General features: G+C 31.6%; 1 protein-coding gene across 1 annotated transcript in view; it reads right to left on the bottom strand.

The window, feature by feature from the left end:
• Positions 1-3,771: 3,771 nt before the first annotated feature.
• Positions 3,772-20,768, bottom strand: part of LOC131049301 (receptor like protein 23-like) — a 69,290-nt gene continuing 52,293 nt past the window's right edge. The window contains exons 2-3 of the mRNA XM_059210548.1: positions 6,173-6,759; positions 3,772-6,032 (exon numbers count right to left, since the gene is read on the bottom strand). Of these exons, the coding sequence (XP_059066531.1) occupies positions 3,772-6,032; positions 6,173-6,759 (2,848 nt within the window). The remainder of the gene's footprint in view (positions 6,033-6,172; positions 6,760-20,768) is intronic.

Here is a 20,768-nt window from a genome sequence, read left to right as displayed (position 1 = left end):
CAGTCCAGTATTGATATGATCTTGTTGGGGAAGCATCTCTCGATCAAACCACAAGGTCTCACTGTCGATTAGTCTACTGTTACCAGGGTTCACCCTCTAATTTGTGAGATTTCACAACTTATTTATTTTATGCTAAGTATGTGTCTGATACTAGAATCTTTCATACGATTGAGTACTTCCAACCATGGTAGAAGAGAAGTAGGCTTGCAAGAGTGGTACGGTGATGGTTCTATGTGGGCAAAGGGTTACAAAGTGTACTACCCTTGGGCATAGAGGAGATGGCTTCTACGGAAACCTATTGTAACCTCTTCCCCCTATCATGGTAAAGATTCAAATCCAAAATTCCAAAATTCCTCATCCAAATATTATGCAAATCCAAAATTCGTCATGCAAATATTATGCAAATATTATGCAAATCTGAAATTCCTCATGCAATTATTATGCAAATGCGAAGACTCAATGAATGAAGGTGAAGATTAAACAATTCCTAATATTATGCAAATCCGAAATGAAGGTGAAGTTCAACAATTCCTCATATTATCCAAATCCAAAATGAAGGTGAAGATCCTACCTCGAATGGTGAGTGTGTTGTTTGATCTTGCCAGGGGTTGAGCTCGACACGGAAGCTTGCGCAAGATTGAATGCACAAATGACCTGCCCTTTTTTTCTTTTTTTTTTAAGTAATGCCCGTTGTCATCAAAATTTAGATGAATGCGAGCACTTTAAAAAAAAAAAATCAAATTTGGTCACAATATACCTTCTCGGTTGGAAACCTTCGTCGGAATTCTAGACCAAATGTATTAGTGGGTGTTCGACATGTGGGAGAATGTTAGGAAAATGCTATCTCAACCTTGCATATACATGGGCTTACTACTTTTAGTAAGTTTTCATTTGAGCACAGATTGGTCTAAAATTTTCCAAGTTTTCTTTAATCTTCTACATCTAGGTCACTACCATCATCAATTATCAAACCTCTCCAATGTGTTTGTTCCACAACCTCCATTCTTGCTACCAAGTTTTGCAACATTTCATAGATTCATTAATCATGGTTTCTTCGACCACCTCCTCTTCTATACATTCTTCTCAGTGGCATTCTGACCAATCCCTCACATTCCCAATCTCTGATGGCTCTGATACCAAAATACGATCACATGTTCTCCAGACAATAATAGATGTGAACTCTTCCTAAAGACAAAAGCGACAATAATATATAAGGAAAGAGAAAAAAATGTATTTGTGTTAGGAAATTAAAACCAAATACGATTATAGGAGACAAGAGGCCATCCACACATAAAAAAATGAATACATAACCCCTTCAGGAAGGATCCATATATAGTATTTTAGGCAAGAAATTATATTTCACTAGGAAATCAAAACAAATCTTTAGACTTTACATATTTAGAGGTAGAAAATCATTAACCCAAACTCAAGAGAAAACCTCCCAAATGTTTGTTTTATTTTGCAACAAGAAATAATATCAAAATATGGAGTATGAGAAGATGACCCTGAATCTTTCATAGGTTGAGTCCCATTCCACTTGTTAATGTTTCTTCTCTACCATTCTTAAACTATAGTATTATCCATCTTCTCTTTAGGCTTGATCCCTCCTTTTATCCAAATTGTCTTTGATTTCTCCAAATGGGGAAAACAAAACAAATTTGATGATCTATCAAAATCACCCCCTATATTTATAATCAATTCTCGTTTTCCAACTGTTGACTTACTGACACAAGGAATTATTTACCATGCTAAAACTTCCCCAACCAAAACTTGCCAACAATAGGATTCAAGAATCTCTTTCACCAATGAAGCTGAGGTGAATCCTAACTGAATCTAGCAATTGCAGACTGACATTTGACAACAAAAACCAAATAAGAAAAAAAAAATTGATGCCGACAAAAATGGGATGCCCCTACATCAAAGTGGTATCAAACCTATAATTTAATAAAAAGTGGATAAAATCCTAGTTTTGAAGATTCACCTATATTTACCAAAAGGATACAATTTTTTCTACAATATTTTTATTAAAGTGGATCAATCATATAAGAAAGCTATGATAAAAAATGAGGTTTTTATCATTTGTATTTACCATGTAATCATGATTTTATGTTCTTAAATTATAATACTCTTTATCTGGATTGTGAATCAATGTACTTTTCTATTTTTTTAATATTTTTGGAAAGCTCATCAACTTAATTAAAGGTCTATAAGTTTTATTTTTTATTTTGAGATCAAACTCATCATTCCATAATTATCTTATAGATAATGATTCCACCCACATTATCATTTAAAAGTGGTTCCTTCTTGCATATATGATGTGATTAACATTGATTCCAAGTCCATGCTTTTCCTATACATCATGATCTCTTCCATAAATCATACTATGGGTACATTTTCTATATCCCATAACATACTAGCTCCATATTTATCTTTTGGATGACAATTCCATTCATAGTAGAATTTAATAGTGGTTCATGCTTGTATACATCATGTGATACATATTGGTTCCAAAACCAATAATTTTGAATCCCTTCGATAAATCACACCATTAGTAAAATTTTCTAGATCCCATAGTATTTGTAACTCTACATTCTTGACTATACACTATAGTAGACATTAAACCAATTTACACTTTTTGACTTCACCTTTATAATAATCTAATGTTGATTTCATAAATATTTTTATGCACTAATGCTCTTTTATGTGTACATTCTAACAACTTTGTGTAAAGTGTGAAAGGTTGACATGGTTTTAGAGGTAAATGAAGATGAGCTTTCAATATGGCAGCACTACATGTTCTTGCTGATGTTTGAGTGGGGCCAAACATCTTTTTCTGTTTATTTCCAACCAAATTACTTTTACAAGTGGAGTTATAACTCTATTTTCTCTCCCTCTTCCAAACTTGACGAAATAAGAAAGTGGGAAAGTGCGTAAAGATAATTCTATACAATTTTGTTAGAATGATGCCTATCTAACCACTCAATTCAATGTTTGAAAATGACTAACCACTAGATGAAAATTGAGCATTGTCCAAAAAAAAGATTATTTCCATTTGTATATATTGATATTGATAAAATGAAATCAAAAGATCAAAATCGCCACATCATTTGAAGCAAAATGGTTATCCAAGTGACAAAATAGTTCATTTGTTATTTTATTAAAAGTGCAATTTGTTCTTTGTAGCAGCCGTTCTGTCGGCTACATAGAAATAACCCCATTTGAAATAGCTAGGCAATTCTGTTATTCTATAATTTTCAATCTCAACCTTTTTAAAAATAGAATATGGCTATGTGTGTATCATTGATCTTATTAGAACAAAGAAAGTAGTTGTTTTCTTTACAAGCCAAAAAAGAGTAGAAAAAGAACAACCTAATAAATTTTATATGTATTTGGCATTGACTATTATATGTGTGAGAAAAAATTAGGTGTTGTATGGGTGAAACATCTAGAAACAAAAAAATTATTTTGTAAAATAATATCATATAGATATTTAAATAGATGAATTTGTCTTCACAATTGCTATATTTAATTTTAAAATAAAAGGACAACTTTGAAAACATTGTAATGTGTTTTATATTTCTAATCATTATCATGGAAGCTTAAAATAAGAATAAAATACACTTTTAGAGCACATTTTTGTAGTACTAATTTTTTTTTTTAAGAACATGGAACAATGCAAATAAGGCAACATAAATATGAGTGACAACCCAAATGTGGAATATTCCAAGCAAAAGCCTGGAGCATCTTTTGTGAAGCAGCTTCAAGGATGCACTATTCAAAAAGATCATAGATAAAATTATCCATGTAGAAAAAGCATATGTATCTCCATTTCATGTGGAAGCACAACACTGTAATCACAGTAGCAAACCCCAATCCGTAACTTAACCCCACTCCCACTGCCCACCATCGATCCATTACATTTGTATCTGCACTTTCAGTGGTTGTATTATTCAATTCTTTGTAATCATATTGTCTACCAAAACCAAGACTCTGAGTCTTGTTTTCAAGGGGAGGTCCATGAAGATTAGGATTTCCTAGAAAAGAAGAAACCCCGAAGGTTGAAAACTGCTTTCCTTGTGGTATTAACCCTGACAACATGTTGTTAGAAAGATTCAACACGGCAAGGAATGTGAGATTTAAAAGTTGAATAGGAATCTCTCTTGAAAAATTATTTTCTGAAAGATCCAAAGACTCCAAGTCAGTCAAGGCTCCCAAGGATTCTGGAATTACTCCACTTAGATTATTTTTTGATATGTTGAGAGAAATTAATCCTCTCAAAAGTCCCAATTCTAAAGGAATATTACCTGACAAGTTATTATGTGACAAATCCATGAACTTGTCTTGTCCAATTATTTTAGAATATGGAGTTATCCTTCCTTTTATCCAAACTGTTACTTCATCAGCAAAATTAATTCCATAATCTGTGTCCAAAGATGAACCACTGTACTCATATGAAGAATATTGTAAATAGAAACTTTGTGAATTATTGACCAAAGCAGATAACTTGCTCACATCTGAAGGAATATTTCCTGATAATTGATTATCAGGTAAATCTAGAATTTGAAGATATTGCAACCTGAACAGCTGGGGCGGAATTCTACCATCAAATTTATTAGAAGCCAAGCTAAGAATTCTCAAATCTGTCAACTTTTCAATCCAAACAGGAATGCTACCTTCAAAATTGTTATTTCCTAGATCAAATATTTGGAGATCTGTGCAATTCGCAATAGATGGTGGAATAATACCTTGCAACCTGTTACCATTGAGATTTAATGTGCGAAGACTCTGCAGATTTCCTAACTCCTTCGGAATCTCCCCTTGCAAAACATTTTGAGCCAATTTTAAAATTTTCATTTCAGAACACCGCCCAATATTTGAAGGAATCATACCTGTCAACTTGTTCTTTGACAGGTCCAAAACTCTATAATAGTAATAATCTGAATTGTTACATATAGAACTTGGAATTTCTCCAGTCAAATTATTCCCTGACAATGATAGAGTGTAAATTATCCCAATTGTTGTAGGAATAGAGCCATTAAACCCATTATTTGACAGATCTAATCCATATGAAACAAAATCAAGAGCAGGAAGAGAGCCATATAATCTATTCCCATGCAAGTCGATTGTATGAAAAGTAAGAGATATCTTGAAAGGTAGAGAACCTTCTAGATTGTTGTTTGAGAGATTGAGCATGTCAAGGTACGGAAGATCCCACAGCCACGAAGGAAGATTTCCCACAATGTTGTTATCTGAAAGATCTAGCAAGGACAATTGATACTGCTGGGACAAAAATGCAGGGAAGTTGCCTTCTATACTGCAAGACCGCAATTCAAGAATCTCCAGGTGGGCAAACTGAGGAACCCAGCTTGTAGAAATGTCAATGAAAAACTGATTTTCCGAAAGGTCCAATTGTGAAAGGCGCGTTAGATTTTCAAATAGTTGAAGTGAAATGTTCCCTCTTAATCCGCTGGAATGAAGTGACAACATCTCTAAACTGGACAACTTTGAAAGGCAATCTGGAATTGTTCCTGAGAACTGGTTGTGGCCTAGTACAAGGTTACTTAATTCTGGAAGCTCACAAAGAGACGGAGGAATCTGACCACTTAACTGGTTGTGATTAAGGTGCAGATGTCTAAGGGAGGTTAAGCTGCAAAAAGAGGATGGTATACTGCCCTCGAAATTGTTGGACGCCAGATCCATAGTCATAAGTTTTGAGAAATTTGCAATAGAAGTGGGGAACACTCCCGTTAAATTGCATTCACTAAGATATAGCATGACCAGTGAGGAAGAATGGCTTAGCATGAAAGAAAGGTTTCCTGTTAAGTCATAATTATAGTCAAGCACAAGAATGCTCAGTCTTGAACGGGCCATGAAATTGGAAGGGATGGAACCTTGTAAGTCACAATCTCTGAGATCAAGCGAAACCAATGAAGACACATTCTCAAACCAAGAGGGTAGTTGAACCGGGAATGAATTCTCACCTATATGCAGATGTGATAAATGGGTAAGGTTTGAGAGATCTGGAATATTACCTGAGAGCCCACAGTCAGAAAGGTCAACATAGGTAAGATTGGCAAGACCGCTAAGGGCCTCAACCCACTGCTCAGGTTCACATGTTTCATATCCAAGAATTCCAAGCTTCTTAGATTTCTCACCCATACATCAAACTTACCACTCTTCAACTCCTGAACTTGCCACATACTATCTGAAATCTTATGATAATCGTAATTATTTGAAATATCCAAATGACGCAAGCTTGACATATTTCCCAACTCCAGAGGAACTTGACCCAAAAACCCAGCATCTGACAACCTAAGAAATGTCAGTCTCTCCAATTGTGACAGCTGTGGAGGGATAGAAAGACCACTAAAGCTATTCCCACTCAGATCCAAGTGCTGTAGATGTTGCAGATTAAACAGCGATGGACGAAGCTCCCCACTCAACTGCTGTTTGTACCAATCACTTCCCCAAGGGTCATTACTTAAATCAAGGCGGACGACATGGGATGTATGGTAATCACAGGCAACACCCTCCCACTCGCAACAGTTCAATCCCCGCCAAGAGGATAGCCGACCTGAGGAAAGATTTAAACCAGCCTTGAAATCCAACAAGTAACTTCTTTCATGTTGTAAACACCCTGTTGAAAATGGGAAATGAGAATGCAGAATTATTACCCATATCAACAAATATCCAGAACCCACAGATATCTTAAACGGAAGTAGATCCATTGCATTCCTATGTGCAATCTGCAATTCTTCCCTGGATGGGGTATAAATAATAAACAGTAAAGTAATTCAAATAGTGAACAGTAAAGATATTTTCTACTTTTTTCTCGAACTGTCTCAAGGCTGAGGATATCCTGGAACGATCTTGGGTGCCGTAGGAGAGTGAAAAAGGTTTATCAAGTCGGGTCAAACTTTTACATCTAGTCACGTATGACTGATGGCTATTGCGCAACAAGACGCTCAACTTATATGGCGACTTTGTAGGTCTAAGTTGGTTTATTCCAAAAACATATAGAACACATAGTTATCAATAGTATTAAGATAAGTATTTAAAGTTAGGTTTAGGTGGGATTAGTTATTTGATGTTAGATTATTAATTTATTGATTTTACTTTAAATTAAAATAAGAATACTTTGTGAAAATTTGTATAGAACTTGGAGATATACTCAATAATTATAAGATAAATTCAATTCTTTAAAAAATAAAAAAAAATAAAAAATTGGAAGTTGAATTTCAAATAAAGTAACAAAAATAAAATTACATTTTATTAAGAATCTTAATGTTAAATTTTAATTCTTATGTTAAAAGTTATAAATAAAACCTATTAAAAATGTAAAAAGTCTTTTAAATTTCAAAATTTATAAAAAATAAATATATATTTATATTCTTCAATTTTTTGTTTTCTATTTTATTAATAATTATAAAATATGACTCAATTATTAATATTAAAAAATATATAATTAAATTTAAAAATATTTTTATATTTACCAATATTTAGTTATAATTGTATTGCATGGATAAATAACATAAAAATATTTTTTTATGTTCCATTAATAAATGAATACGTTTCGACCGTTTATATTGAAGTCAACGTCCAAAATTAAAAAATTATGTGTATGGATGGTTGCCACATGCAACATCCTCAACACAAGGGAAGAATAAGCACAGGATTAATGTGATATGAAATTAATATTAATAAATAATGTACTTCATCTATGTGTATTGTTTTTCAGAATATTGAATTTTTCACTTATACAAACTAATAAAAATAGAGAAAAACGGTTATTTTGTAATTTTATGAAATAAAACTTAAATTTAAATATAAAAATATTGTTGAAATTTTTTAATTCTTTATATTCATTGGGTAAAGTAATTGGAAAAAATAATCAATGAATGCATTAGTAACCTGTCTTTGGTAGGAACTAATAAGACGAAATCATTCTAATGAATTCTAGACATTTTTTATAAGAGAATGGGTTATCTATTTTTAACAAATTAATTTGGATTAATCTATTATATATTCAAGATTTTTTTTTTAAATTATAATTTTTATTGTGAAAAGTATTTTAAAAAACTAGCATTTTTTTTAGAGAAATATAAATAAAGTGCATCAAAGATATCATATTGTTCATTAGTCCACTTGAAAAAATATTATATTATTTTATTTCTATTAAACTATTGATCAAACCAAAAAGTCTATATTATAATGTTTATTATGAAAAGTATTTTAAAAAACTAGCATTTTTTTTAGAGAAATATAAATAAAGTACATCAAAGATATCATATTGTTCATTAGTCCACTTGAAAAAATATTATATTATTTTATTTCTATTAAACTATTGATCAAACCAAAAAGTCTATATTATAATGTTTATTATGAAAAGTATTTTAAAAAACTAGCATTTTTTTTTAGAGAAATATAAATAAAGTACATCAAAGATATCATATTGTTCATTAGTCCACTTGAAAAAATATTATTTTATTTCTATTAAACTATTGATCAAACCAAAAAGTCTATTAAGACTACATCATCATCATCATCATCATCATCATATTATCATATCATTATATTTTTATTTCATATTCTTTATTATTCTTATGGTTGAGAAAAAAATAGATTTTATGTAGAGACACTTTCAATCCATCATAATTAATAACATTATTCCTAATCTATTATAATACTACTATTTTATAAATTATATCATATCAATCAAGAGTGGAGATCTAATGAGAAGATTCGTTGAGATGAATAGGTTGACATAATTAAGTTAACTGATTGCATGATGGAGTAGACAAAATTGATTGATTAGTTAAACTTAGAGTGAGTGGAGTTGAGAGGTGGAAGTGAAGATAAAATAATATAAAATTATAAACTAATAATGATTTATTATTATTTTTATATACATTTAAGTGTCACAAACACATCAAATACAGACGTTTTTGTATCCATATGCATGAGCATAATACACTTTTGATATAATAAAAAATTTAATAAATTATATAATTGAAAGTGGAAAACTTTTTATGTAGAACTTTTAAAAGAAAATCATTATTTTGATCTATTTAAAAAAGACCTCCTAATTTTTCACCCCAATTAGTTGGCGTTGTCTTCAGTATTTTAGATAGGCCCCAAGATAATGGAAATATGAGAAAGAAAATAAGAGTATATATGTTTTAAGATATTATTTTCAAATATTAAAATGGATGTCTTTAGAATCATTATACAAATGTGCACTAAATGAGCTTTCAACATTATGAAGAAGGGATGATTTCAAAATTTAAATTCAAACTCTTAATTCAATTTGTGATAGCCTTGAACACACACTCTAAATTCCTCTATACAATTTTCCTTAATTTGACCCTTGTAGGAAGCTAGCATTATTTAAAAAATCTAAATCGATAGTTAAAATATAATTCCTTCACACACTTCACAATGCATATTGGATCAGTAGGCATGATTGTTTATTTTCAAAAACTCATTATGACAATAAAAATATATTAGTACAAATTATTTCACTTTATCATTCTTCACTTTTATTTTTTCAATAAATTAAACATTTCCTTTGAAAAAATATGTCTCTTGTAAACTTTAGCTCAAATGTAAATGACACATGTCTAGATATTTACATGCTATGGAATTTTTTAAATTTTTTTTGGCAAGAACCTTTTTACATGTTCAAATAATAATTGTTAGGTACAATCTTTTATCCTTCAACATCTTTACAACTTGTATTATTGAATATAAATTGGTATATTGTATTTTAATTAATTAATTTATTATAGCTTTAGTACAACTTTTATTAGTCATCTATGGTCTTCACATTATCATTTACATGGCCTCATGCAAAGATTAAAGACTTAAGAAAATACACTTGTGAGGTGAGGGTTTTTTGATGTCTCTACTTTGGATTTTTTAGTACTAAATTATACGGATAAACAAAAAATAGATAGGTTGTGTAGGGTCATAAGTTTTGTATTTATGTATTGATATTTTTCTGTTGATGGTTAAAGATTCAGAAGTATTAATTTTGTTAAATTTGTCTAAAGATCAATCTTCACATTATCATTTACACATCCTCATGGAAAGATTCAAGACTTAAGGAAATGTACCCTTGAGGTGAGGGTTCTTTGATGTTTCCACTTTAGAATATTTGGCACTCAACTTACTAGTCAAATGAAAATGGACAAGTTATGTAGGGTCACAAATCATGTGTTTTTTTAAATCCTTTTTACTATTTGATATAGGAATTTATGTTGATATTTTCTTGTTGATAGATAAAAATTTAGAACTATTCATTTTATCAAAGTCATCTAATACATGATCTTTAGATTATATACTTCATGATTAAAAATCTTAATAGATAACATAATAAACAAAAATGGTATCACTCACCAATTTTTTTCTATCAATTAAACAACTTTTAATAGATCACTTATTTTTATGTTTATACATTTTAAAATTTTGATGAGACTAATAATAATTTTTACAAAGATCCATGGTGTTAATTTTGATAAGAAAACAAGAGATGCCTTTGGAAGTTAGATATATATTCAAAAGTTGGTTTGAGTAGCATTACACTTACTAGCATGAAATGATTGATAATATTATCTAAATATGGCTAATTAAACAAATGAAAATGAATTTAATTATTAAAAAAATCAAATTTTCAAACAAAAATAAAATAAAATAATTTTATCTTTCCAAATAAAAATAAAAAATAATATAAACAATTTAAATTAAACAATTTTTTTTTTAAATAATTCTAAATTAAAAAATATAATTTAAAAATAATAAGTCACAAATTGATATTTATGAAAATCTTATCCTAGATCTTTTGGGCTCTGATACCAAAAAATGATGAAGAAGGAGGAATTAAAACAAGGATTAAACAAAAAGATTCACCAAAGGTTCCTAACCACACACCAATTGTGCATTAGACTTTCAACCCTATATTTCCACCCTTGGGGCTACTTGAGCATTCTTTGGCATATTTGAGTATGACACTACAATTAGGGCATGATCTGACACAAAGTCTTTCCAAACATAGACATTGTCAAGACTTATTCAATGTATTTGGAGCCTTTAAATTCAATGCTTTCAATGATCAGAACAAAAACAAAACATTATAACATCAAACCCTCATTGAACTAGATTTTCAAATTGCCATACTGTATTATGAAAATAGCAATCATCAATAACTTTCAAAAATCAAAGAATTAAGAAAATCACTTTGGTGATATTGAAGATACAACTAAGATAGACTTTTCCTCCAATTTTAATCAAGATCCAATAGTGGAATTTAGTAAGTTATGAAGGATTTCCCAAAATAGGTAATCTTAGGTCTAATCCAGGGTTGTTTGCACAAGAATTACTCTAACTCATTCAAACCTCAATAAAATTTGCTCAAACCAAAGGAATATTAATCTAGATGAGCATGTCTTTATCTTTTCCTATTGGTTTAGGTCCTTACTATACTATACATTATCATACCATAAAAAACATAGACTGAAAAACAATAAAAACTAGAATTTAATGCAGTCCCATTTCATGTCAAATCTCACTTCTCTTTCATATCCCTCTTTACCAACCTTGATTTTCATTCCTAGATTCCTTTTAAATACAATTTCCAACCTCGGAAACTTCCCAACAACCCTCTAACAACTTAGTTAACAAAATGACAACTTTAACATTATTTTGCTTGACAACATTTTTTGCAACTTTATGGTATTTTTGCAAATTTGACAAATCACCACCTAAACATTCTAAAATGGTCTTTGATGACCTTATTTTCTCAAAACAAACAAAACAACTCAAAAACCTAACATCCACATGAAATATGAAACATCATGAAGTGATGCTTCTGTATCATACTCCCAATGGAAAAGAAATTTGAGTTCCATCTCAAATATGAATCTTCTTTCTTGTCTTCCAGTTCCTTTGCATGCAAGCATTGTGTTATTTTTTCTAGATATCAACTATATTTGTTTCAACTAGTGCACTTGTACTTTCTAGTCCAACAACAAGCTTCTTGTTCCAAGGCCAACTTGGCATTATATATCCATGGTTTTCTTCTTGTCTCTGCACTCGAGCTTTGGTTTTGATTGCAATTGGAGATTTATCTTCTCCTTCATCCACTTTTTCTTCTTTACTTGCACAGAGAACACACATATTTAAAAAATCATATTCTTTATCTGCATACTTCACTTCTTCATGCACCTCATGTGGTTTGTCATACACTCTTTTTTCCTCATTATTCTCCAAAATCTTTATGTTTTCAAGAAGACATGTTTTTATTACAACATCATTCTTTATTTTTTCAACACTTTCTTTAGGATCAGCAATAGGCATTCTACTATCTTCCTTCATTGGTCTCTTCTTCAAGTTGTGTTTAGACTTCTTCCTCTTTCCCTTCTTTCTAATTTTTGTCATGTACATGTTGTTTTCTCTGCTGCTTCACTTCCTTTTCCTGTGGCTCATTTGGCAACTCTTTGTTTTTCATACCCCTATGTGTTTTCCCAATGTTATTTTCTTCTTTTCTCAAGGCAACCATCCTTCGCCTTCTCTATCTCTTGGCCATTAACTCTAGAGGCCACTTCACTCTCTTTTTCATATTCTAGCCACTCTTTTGTCTTATTTCTTCCAACCATTTCTTCAACAAGAACTTACTTTTTTCAAAACCTCTACATAACTCTAGGAAATCTCTAGCCAGCTCTAAATCATTCTTTTTCATATTTTATTTCATATTGTCTTTTTCCTTGAAAATTTCCTTCTTATCTTGATGTCACATCTCTAACTCCTTTCTATTATTCTTGATACCTCACCTAGGGCTTTCTTACTATTCTTCTTGCCTAGTATTTTGGTATCCAAGGTCTTCTCTACCTATCAATCTACAACACACATACTGAACCAAATGCCAATCACCATAATTAATTTCTCATGCCCAGATCTTTTGGGCTCTCAAACTTCTTTTCATAGACCTTTTAGACTCTGATACCAAAAAATGATGCAAAAGAAGGACTTAGAAAAGGGTTCAACAAAAATGTTCACCAAAGATTCCTAACCACACACCAATTGTGTGTTAGACCTTCAATCCTATACTTCCACCCCTAGGACTACTTGAGCATTCTTTGGCATATTTGAGTATGACACTACAATCAAGGCATGATCTAGCATAAAAGTTTTTGCAAACATAGAAATTATCAAAAATTATTCAATGTATTTAGAGCCTTTACATTCAATGCTTCTAATGATCATAACAAAAATAAAACATTATAATAGAAAACCATCATTGAACTAGATTTTCAAATTGCCATACTGTAATTTGAAAATGACAATCATCAATAACTTTCAAAAATCAAAGAACTAAAAAAATACCTTCAGTGAGATTGAATATAACACTAAGACATACTTTTCCTCCAATTTTCATCAATATCCAATGGTGGAAAAGTAGGTTATGAAGTTTTTCCCAAAACTAGTAACCCTAGGTCTGATCCAAGGTTGTTTGCACAAGAATTGATCTAACTCATTCAAATCTCAATAAAATTTTCGCAAACTAAAAGCATATTAAACTAGACTCATGTCTTCATCTTTTCACATTGGTTTCAAGCATGTACTATACCTTATGTGGTCGTGTCATAAAAAAACTCAAACTGAAAAACAATAAAAACTGGAAAATGCAGTCCCATTTCATGTCAAATTTCACTTTTCTTTCATTCCCATCTTCACCAACCTTGATTTTCATGCATACATTCCTTTTAAATACAATTTCTCACCTCCACAATCTCTCAATTACTTCTAACAACTTAGTTAACAAAATGAAAATTTTGACATTATTTGCTTGACAACATCTATAGGCAATCCCATGTTATTTGGTTTACAAAATTGCCCAACAAGAATTAGATATTGATAAAAAAATTAATTTTTTTCTAGTAAATATTACTAAGTAGCCACATGGTACAAGACACCACTCCAAGGAAACAATATAATTATGCTCTCAAAAACCAATACTACAACACAGTAAAAAATCATTCCACTACCAATCCAACATTCCATTCACATCCCGATAAAACTTAGTAGTCCAAAACTTAAGGACTAACTTACAATCACCTTCATAAATTTAGTGCACAACTAAGGAGAATGTTTAATTCTTACATACTAGGGATTTAATTCTAGAAAGAACCTTTTTACATTTATTGTAATGTTCAAAAAATAGTTGTTGGGTACAATCTATTATCCTTTGAGCATCTCTACAACTTGTATTATGTAAACTAAATTGATATATTTTTATTTTTAATCAATTTATTTATTGTGGATTTAGTATGAATTTTAATAATTTACTATAATTCAATCCATTCAAGCATGAGGATTCATATAAATACACTCATTAATAAAAATTTAAAAAATTATTTTTCATAGTGTATAATCAATACTAAAGTCTCTAAAGTTCAATATGATATAATTTTTAATAAATAATAAATTAATTAATATTAAAATCAACAAATAGTTAAAGACATGGCCCTGCCCTGGGGTCTTCAAATCACCCTCTCTTTTGGCATTCATGTTGGGGATTCCAAACTCATCATTGCTCTTGTTAAAGGGTTGAATAGAATCAATTGGTTTATCAATGGAAATATCAAAGATATTATCAGGCTCATCTTAGGTTTTGATTCCTTCTTCTTAGGTCATGTCTATAGGGAAGGTAACAAGGTTGTTGATGCTTTGGCAGTGCTTGGCTTCCTTAGCTAGGGTTTGAGATGTTGAAGGAATTTGAATTCCTTGCCTATCAATGTGAGATTACTCCTTCAAGGAGAGTAAAACACTCTAATTCCCCATGGATATCCACCTCCTTGATTTTACTTACCCTCATCATTGAGCTCACAAGTATCATCGAAAGAGGGAGTTTTTAAACTTGAAAAATTTACGCTCAGTGTTGAATGGCAACAATGGTCATATTATGTGGACTGTCAATTGGGCTACTAAATGTGATGACCACCTCACCATCATCACTTGGTATTGTTTCTATGTGTTTCTTTAAATAAAGCAAGTTACTCGAGCTACAACACATGTGAAACCTCTAGAGAAATGTGTACTCAAGGAATGAATTGAGTTTGGATGGACATGTGGATGTCTCTTTAATGTTTACTCCTTAAGCCCCAATTACAAGGTGGTTCCTTTAATCTCCAATGTCACTTTGAAAGGCTATATTTACCTTTTGCATGGATCTCCTTGTTCAGAGGATAATTCCGACAATTGTTTCGTCATTGGCTTGCATGATTTCCAAATTCTTAACATTTATGTGAAGATTAATCCCATTTTGAAAAAGAAATATTTTTTGGTATCCTTTTTTGTTAGAGTTTATTTCAAGGTCTTGGGAAAAATCGATGGTTGTTAACGTTTGTGATTCTGCTATAGTAGGTGATAGGGTACGCTTTGAGCCAGATAAACTCGATGATTTCAAGAAGAGCTTGATGGTTTGGAACTACTATGTCGAAGGCAGGGTGGTGGAGTTCATGGAAAACATGTGAGGGCATGATGAAGAACTCTCCATTCAATTTGTTGTTTCTTGGAATAATCACAAAGTTGCTATTAGGGGGATTTCCTTGAAAGTTTTTGAGGAAGATATTGCCAAGGTGATTGGCCTTTCTCTGGAGGGAAGAAGATAGAAGGTAATTTTACCAAAGAAGAGCTCAAACACTCATGGAACATGGTATATTTAATGATCATGAAGTATTTTACTCTTGAGGGCCACCACAAGGTTTACTATTATTATCATTTGCCCTTGTTAAATCACTTTAGAAACCATGATCTTTTATATCTTCCTTTCTATTGGTTGCATCCTATGGAAAGTTCAATCAAAGAGGATTTAGATCTGAAAAATGAGGGCAAGCACCCTATCCCCCTCCACTAGAGTTTTATTTATAGGCTCTATCGATACCATTTGGCCTTATATCCCCCGCAACATTATGGTAATTCAACCCCCTTTCATGCCTCTCATCCTTCTGTGATGTTTGTGAGCAAAGTGTCCCCTCCCATATTCTTTCAACTATCTAATGAAGCTTTTGTTTCCTCTCCTATTCCATGTTCCTCTATAAATATCATAGAGTTGAGTCCTCCCACCTTTCCCTCCCCCTTTGCTATGAAAGAGTGGAAACCCTCTTGCCCTAAGGGCAAGGGTAAATCTGCTAGAAAATATAAGCGAATTATAATTGAAAATTCTATCTCGAAGGATTTGGCTGAAGAAGATCATGTTGTCGAAACTGAGGGTAGGAGAAGATCCTGAAGGCTTTCCTCCAAGTGTGCTAATGAGAGAAAAGATAAGATCCCGAAAGTTGTTGAAACTGAAGATGATCTTGAAGAGGGTGAGGGTGGTGGTATTTTAAATGTACCTATGGGAGAAGAAACTAGCACTAAGGATTTGGACATTTCCATCAAGGATTACACCAGACCCCCATTGGTCCCTCAAGATTTGAACACAACAAATTTGAAACCTGCTGAGAATTTTGAAGATGTGGCCCTAGAGAACTTTATGTAGAAAGTGGACCTTGTAATTAGGATGGTTCTGAGCTTGATGTTGGGGTCGATGGTGATGAAGGGGTTGTGGAAAGAATGGACAAGGATAGGAAGAGTGACAAGAAAAAGAAGAAGAAGAAAAAAGACAAGGGTTTCTCTTCTACAGAAGAGGAACAAGAAATGCGGAAGGAAGAGAAAGTGAGGCCCATTGACCACCTTAGGGAGGATGAGTTTCAAGCCCTCAAATATGAAGTCTGTGAGTTGAGGAACCACCTAGATAATTTCAGGGCGGATAAGGAAATTCAGAAGCTTAAGAGAAAATCAAGGAAATGAAATGTAGGTGGGACACTAGGGACAAACAACTCACTAGCATCAACAAATTCTACATTTATGCTGAATGCACAGCTCAACAATGACACTTTATCTCCTTGGGATAGGACCGTTGAAGAAGATGCGGACAAACAGGGCTACAAGAAACTCTACAGGTTCCTTTATGAGGATTGGGGCAATGTCATTCAAATGGCTAGGCTCTATAAACCGGCCCCTTAGGTCTTGGTTTTTTTGTCTTTGGTTTGTTGTTGGTTTTGGTTCTATGGACTTACGGGATATGCCCCTAATGCTATCTTTTATTTGTGTTGAACTCTCACAGCAAGTTTTGTTTTTGTGATGTTTTGGTGCTTTTAATGTGTTATTGATAGTCTTTGACTATGTTAAGGGTTAGCGCCCTAATTAACATTGCTTTACTAATGAAAAACATAAACAAATTGTTAAAACAATTTGAATTTGATATAATCACTTCCAACCCACCTAACACCTAAACTTGATAGCATACAACCATATTTAAAAAAATTATTGTAAAATGCATTCAAGATTTTTAAAAGACTACATTACATGGAAGAAATTTTGTATAAATAATTACATATTTTATAAAATTATAATTAACCATATGTAATATATAATATAAATTTTAGAATGAGATTTATCAAACATTTAAGAGAACAATTTTAAGTAGATAACTATCACAAAATATCTACTTGCCAAACAAAATTATTATAAAATTAATATGACCTTACTCCAATACATCCAACCCAATTCAAATAAACAAATAAGATAATAATTAATACTATAAATATAAAAAATATAAAATAAATTTGATTGTGTGCACATATATATCTGTCTTCAATTAAGAAAACCAAAAATATACCCACTTTTATTTAAAAAACTAAATGTAAATTTTCTCTCCATATTCTTCTACATAAATGTTTCCCAAATCATTAAATTTATTACTTAATATCCTCTTGGCAAATGAAAGGCGGTGAAAATAAATAGCCATCATCTTAATTTCTTGTTAGTTGGAATTTGTTTAGTATATATGGTTTCACATATAAATAAGTGAGACATGGGGGTCACATATCAACTCACCGTATTACAGACGAGAGTTCTTTGATGTTTCTATTTTAGAATTTTTCTACTAAAATTAACGGGTTAATGATAAATGAACATGTTTTTGTAGGGTCACGGATTTTGTGTTATTTTTGTGTTGATGGTTAATGATTTAGAAGTGTTGATTTTGTTAAAGTTGTATAAAGTATGATCTTTACATTACTATTTATTAGTATTCATTTTTTCTAGTCATCATCAAACAAATATAGATAAGTTGTGTAGGGTACAAATTTTGTAATTATCTATTGATATTTTTGTGCTAATGGTTAAAGATTCAAAAGTGTTCATTTTTTCAAAGTCGTCGTCAAATAAAAATGGACAAGTTATGTAGGGCATAAATTTTCGTTTATATATTGATATTTTTGTGCTGATGGCTAAAGATTTAGATGTGTTCATTTTTTCAAAGTTATTGTCAAACAAAAATGGACAAGTTGTGTAGGGTAAAAATTTTGTGTTTATATATTGATATTTTTGTGTTGATGGTTAAAGATTTAGAAGTGTTCATTTTTTCAAAGCCATCTATGATCTCCACATCATCATTTATACATCCTCATGGAAAGATTAAAGAGTCAAGGACATGCACTTGTGAGGTGAGGGTTCTTCGATGTCTCCACTTTAGAATTTTTGGTACTAAATTTTATTGGTCATACAAAAATGGACAAGTTGTATAGGGTCCAAAATTTTGTTTTTATATATTGATTTTTTTCTCTTGATGGTTAAAGATTTAGAAGTATTCATTTTGTCAAAGTTGTCTATAGATCAATCTTCATATCCTCATGGAAAGATTGAAGACTTAAGGAAATATATCCGTGAGGTGAGGATTCTTTGATCTACTTTAGAATTTTTGGCACTCAACTTACTAGTCAAATTAAAATGGACAAGTTGTGTATGGTCACAAATCATGTGTTTTAAAAAAAAATCTTTTTCTCTTTCATATAAGAATTTATGTTGATATTTTTTTTGTTGATAGCTAAAAAAGTATTCATTTTATCAAAGTCATCTAAAAAATGATCTTCATATCATATCTTTAGTGATTTGAATCTCAATAGATAACATAATCAACAAAAATACTAATATCAATCGCCAATTTTTTTTATCAATTAAAGAACTTTTAATAGATTACTTATTTTCTAGGCTAAAGGTGTATTACACTCACATAATGGATGCAAAAATGTTTGTCAATAAAAAATAGAAGCATTAAATTTGGTGTGTTTGTGACCCTTAAATGCATGAAAAACACATAAATATTTTATTTATTTTCTCCTCTCCTCTCAACTACCGCTCACTTTGAGTTTAATTGATCAATCAATTTTGTCTATCTCCATTGTGAACAATAACTTCGTAATTACCTTAATATAATATTATAATAATAATGTTGTAGTCCTAATAGACTTTTTTTCTTTGGTAAAGAGTTTAATATAAATATAAAATATAATAATATCTTAATAATAATTTAATAAGTTGTTTATTTGAAACTTAGTAGTAGATTATGGTGCATGAGAAGCATTGTTCACTTTTAGTAGAGTTTTGGTAATAATATTGGTCATGATTCCATGCATAACTCGATATCACTTTTAGTGGGAGCTTTATATAGTTACATTACACATTCTATCTTCATTGTTTTAAGATTTTGGTTCTAAGTTGTTGATGTTATAGTGTATAGTGAGCCATGGATAATATTTGGTCAAAAAATTGATGGTCTTTTACAATAGTTGTTGGTGTCATGTGAAGATCTTGTATTTTTTCTTCATATGGTGATGAGAGTATGACATCTAAGTTGGTTCTATTGACAAAGGATGTGGAGTATATTATATCTTCTTGGTTTGGAGATCATGGTTTGAATCTTCCCTTTGAGATCTCTTGGTGTTGATTCCTTTGATCGTGTCAGGGGCCATGGAGGATCTTTAGTTAAGAGATGGTTATCACAATGCTTGGAGAGATTGGTTACATAGTTTAGTGGGAGCTAGTGGCGATAATGTGGATTCACCACTAGATGGTGGATGATCTTCTTCATTATTTGTGGTGTTTTGGATGGACTCTTGGATTCTATTTTATATGCAATAAGGATTATTTGGCATCTTTGGTTAAATTGACAAGAGATGATTTCTTCATATGTTTGTGTAATAACCCACCATAATTAACTCAACAAAATTGACCATTCTTTTTTCTTTTGTGTTTAATTCATTGTGTTTGATTCAATCGCATACTCTGGGCATCCATCCATTTGGATTAGGCATTCATCCATTCGGGATGAGCATCTAACCATACAGGTTAGGCATTTGTCCATACGGGACATAAGATTTCATCTATCCAATACGAGATAGGCATCTAACCATACGGGGTAGGCATCTATCCAATCAGGATAGGAGGTGCTCTGGCCAAAGACTTAGACTCATCGAGACCATTCGAGTCCTGAGCCACTCACTAAGTACTACACTCTTGTAACAGAAGTGCACCAAGGTCTCCATCCTTAGGAGTAATTAAATAACATAATACAAGCTTGAATTCCACCTTGAAATTTGGCTTAAAGCCTTGAGAAGTCAAGCAAATCCATATGGGATTCCTTCCGAGTATGCATTGAATTACTTTTTCCAATTTAATTATCTTATCTTTCAAAATAGGATTCTTACTCAATCTTTCTTTTACCAAGCCTAGACCCCAAGCACGAATGCCTGTGTACGAGGGACAACTCCGTCCCAAGATTGCCTACATACCCGCTTCGGCACAGGATCAAGGCGTAAAGTATGTAGTTCTATTTTCTACTCTATGGTTTGATGTAAACTAATTAGTGGGTACGCAACCCTTTCTAG

This window comes from Cryptomeria japonica, chromosome 8, assembly GCF_030272615.1.
Source record: "Cryptomeria japonica chromosome 8, Sugi_1.0, whole genome shotgun sequence".
NCBI classification, from domain to species: domain Eukaryota; kingdom Viridiplantae; phylum Streptophyta; class Pinopsida; order Cupressales; family Cupressaceae; genus Cryptomeria; species Cryptomeria japonica.
The sequence above is the reverse complement of the archived record's forward strand: the minus strand, read 5'-3'. Positions and strand labels throughout refer to the sequence as shown.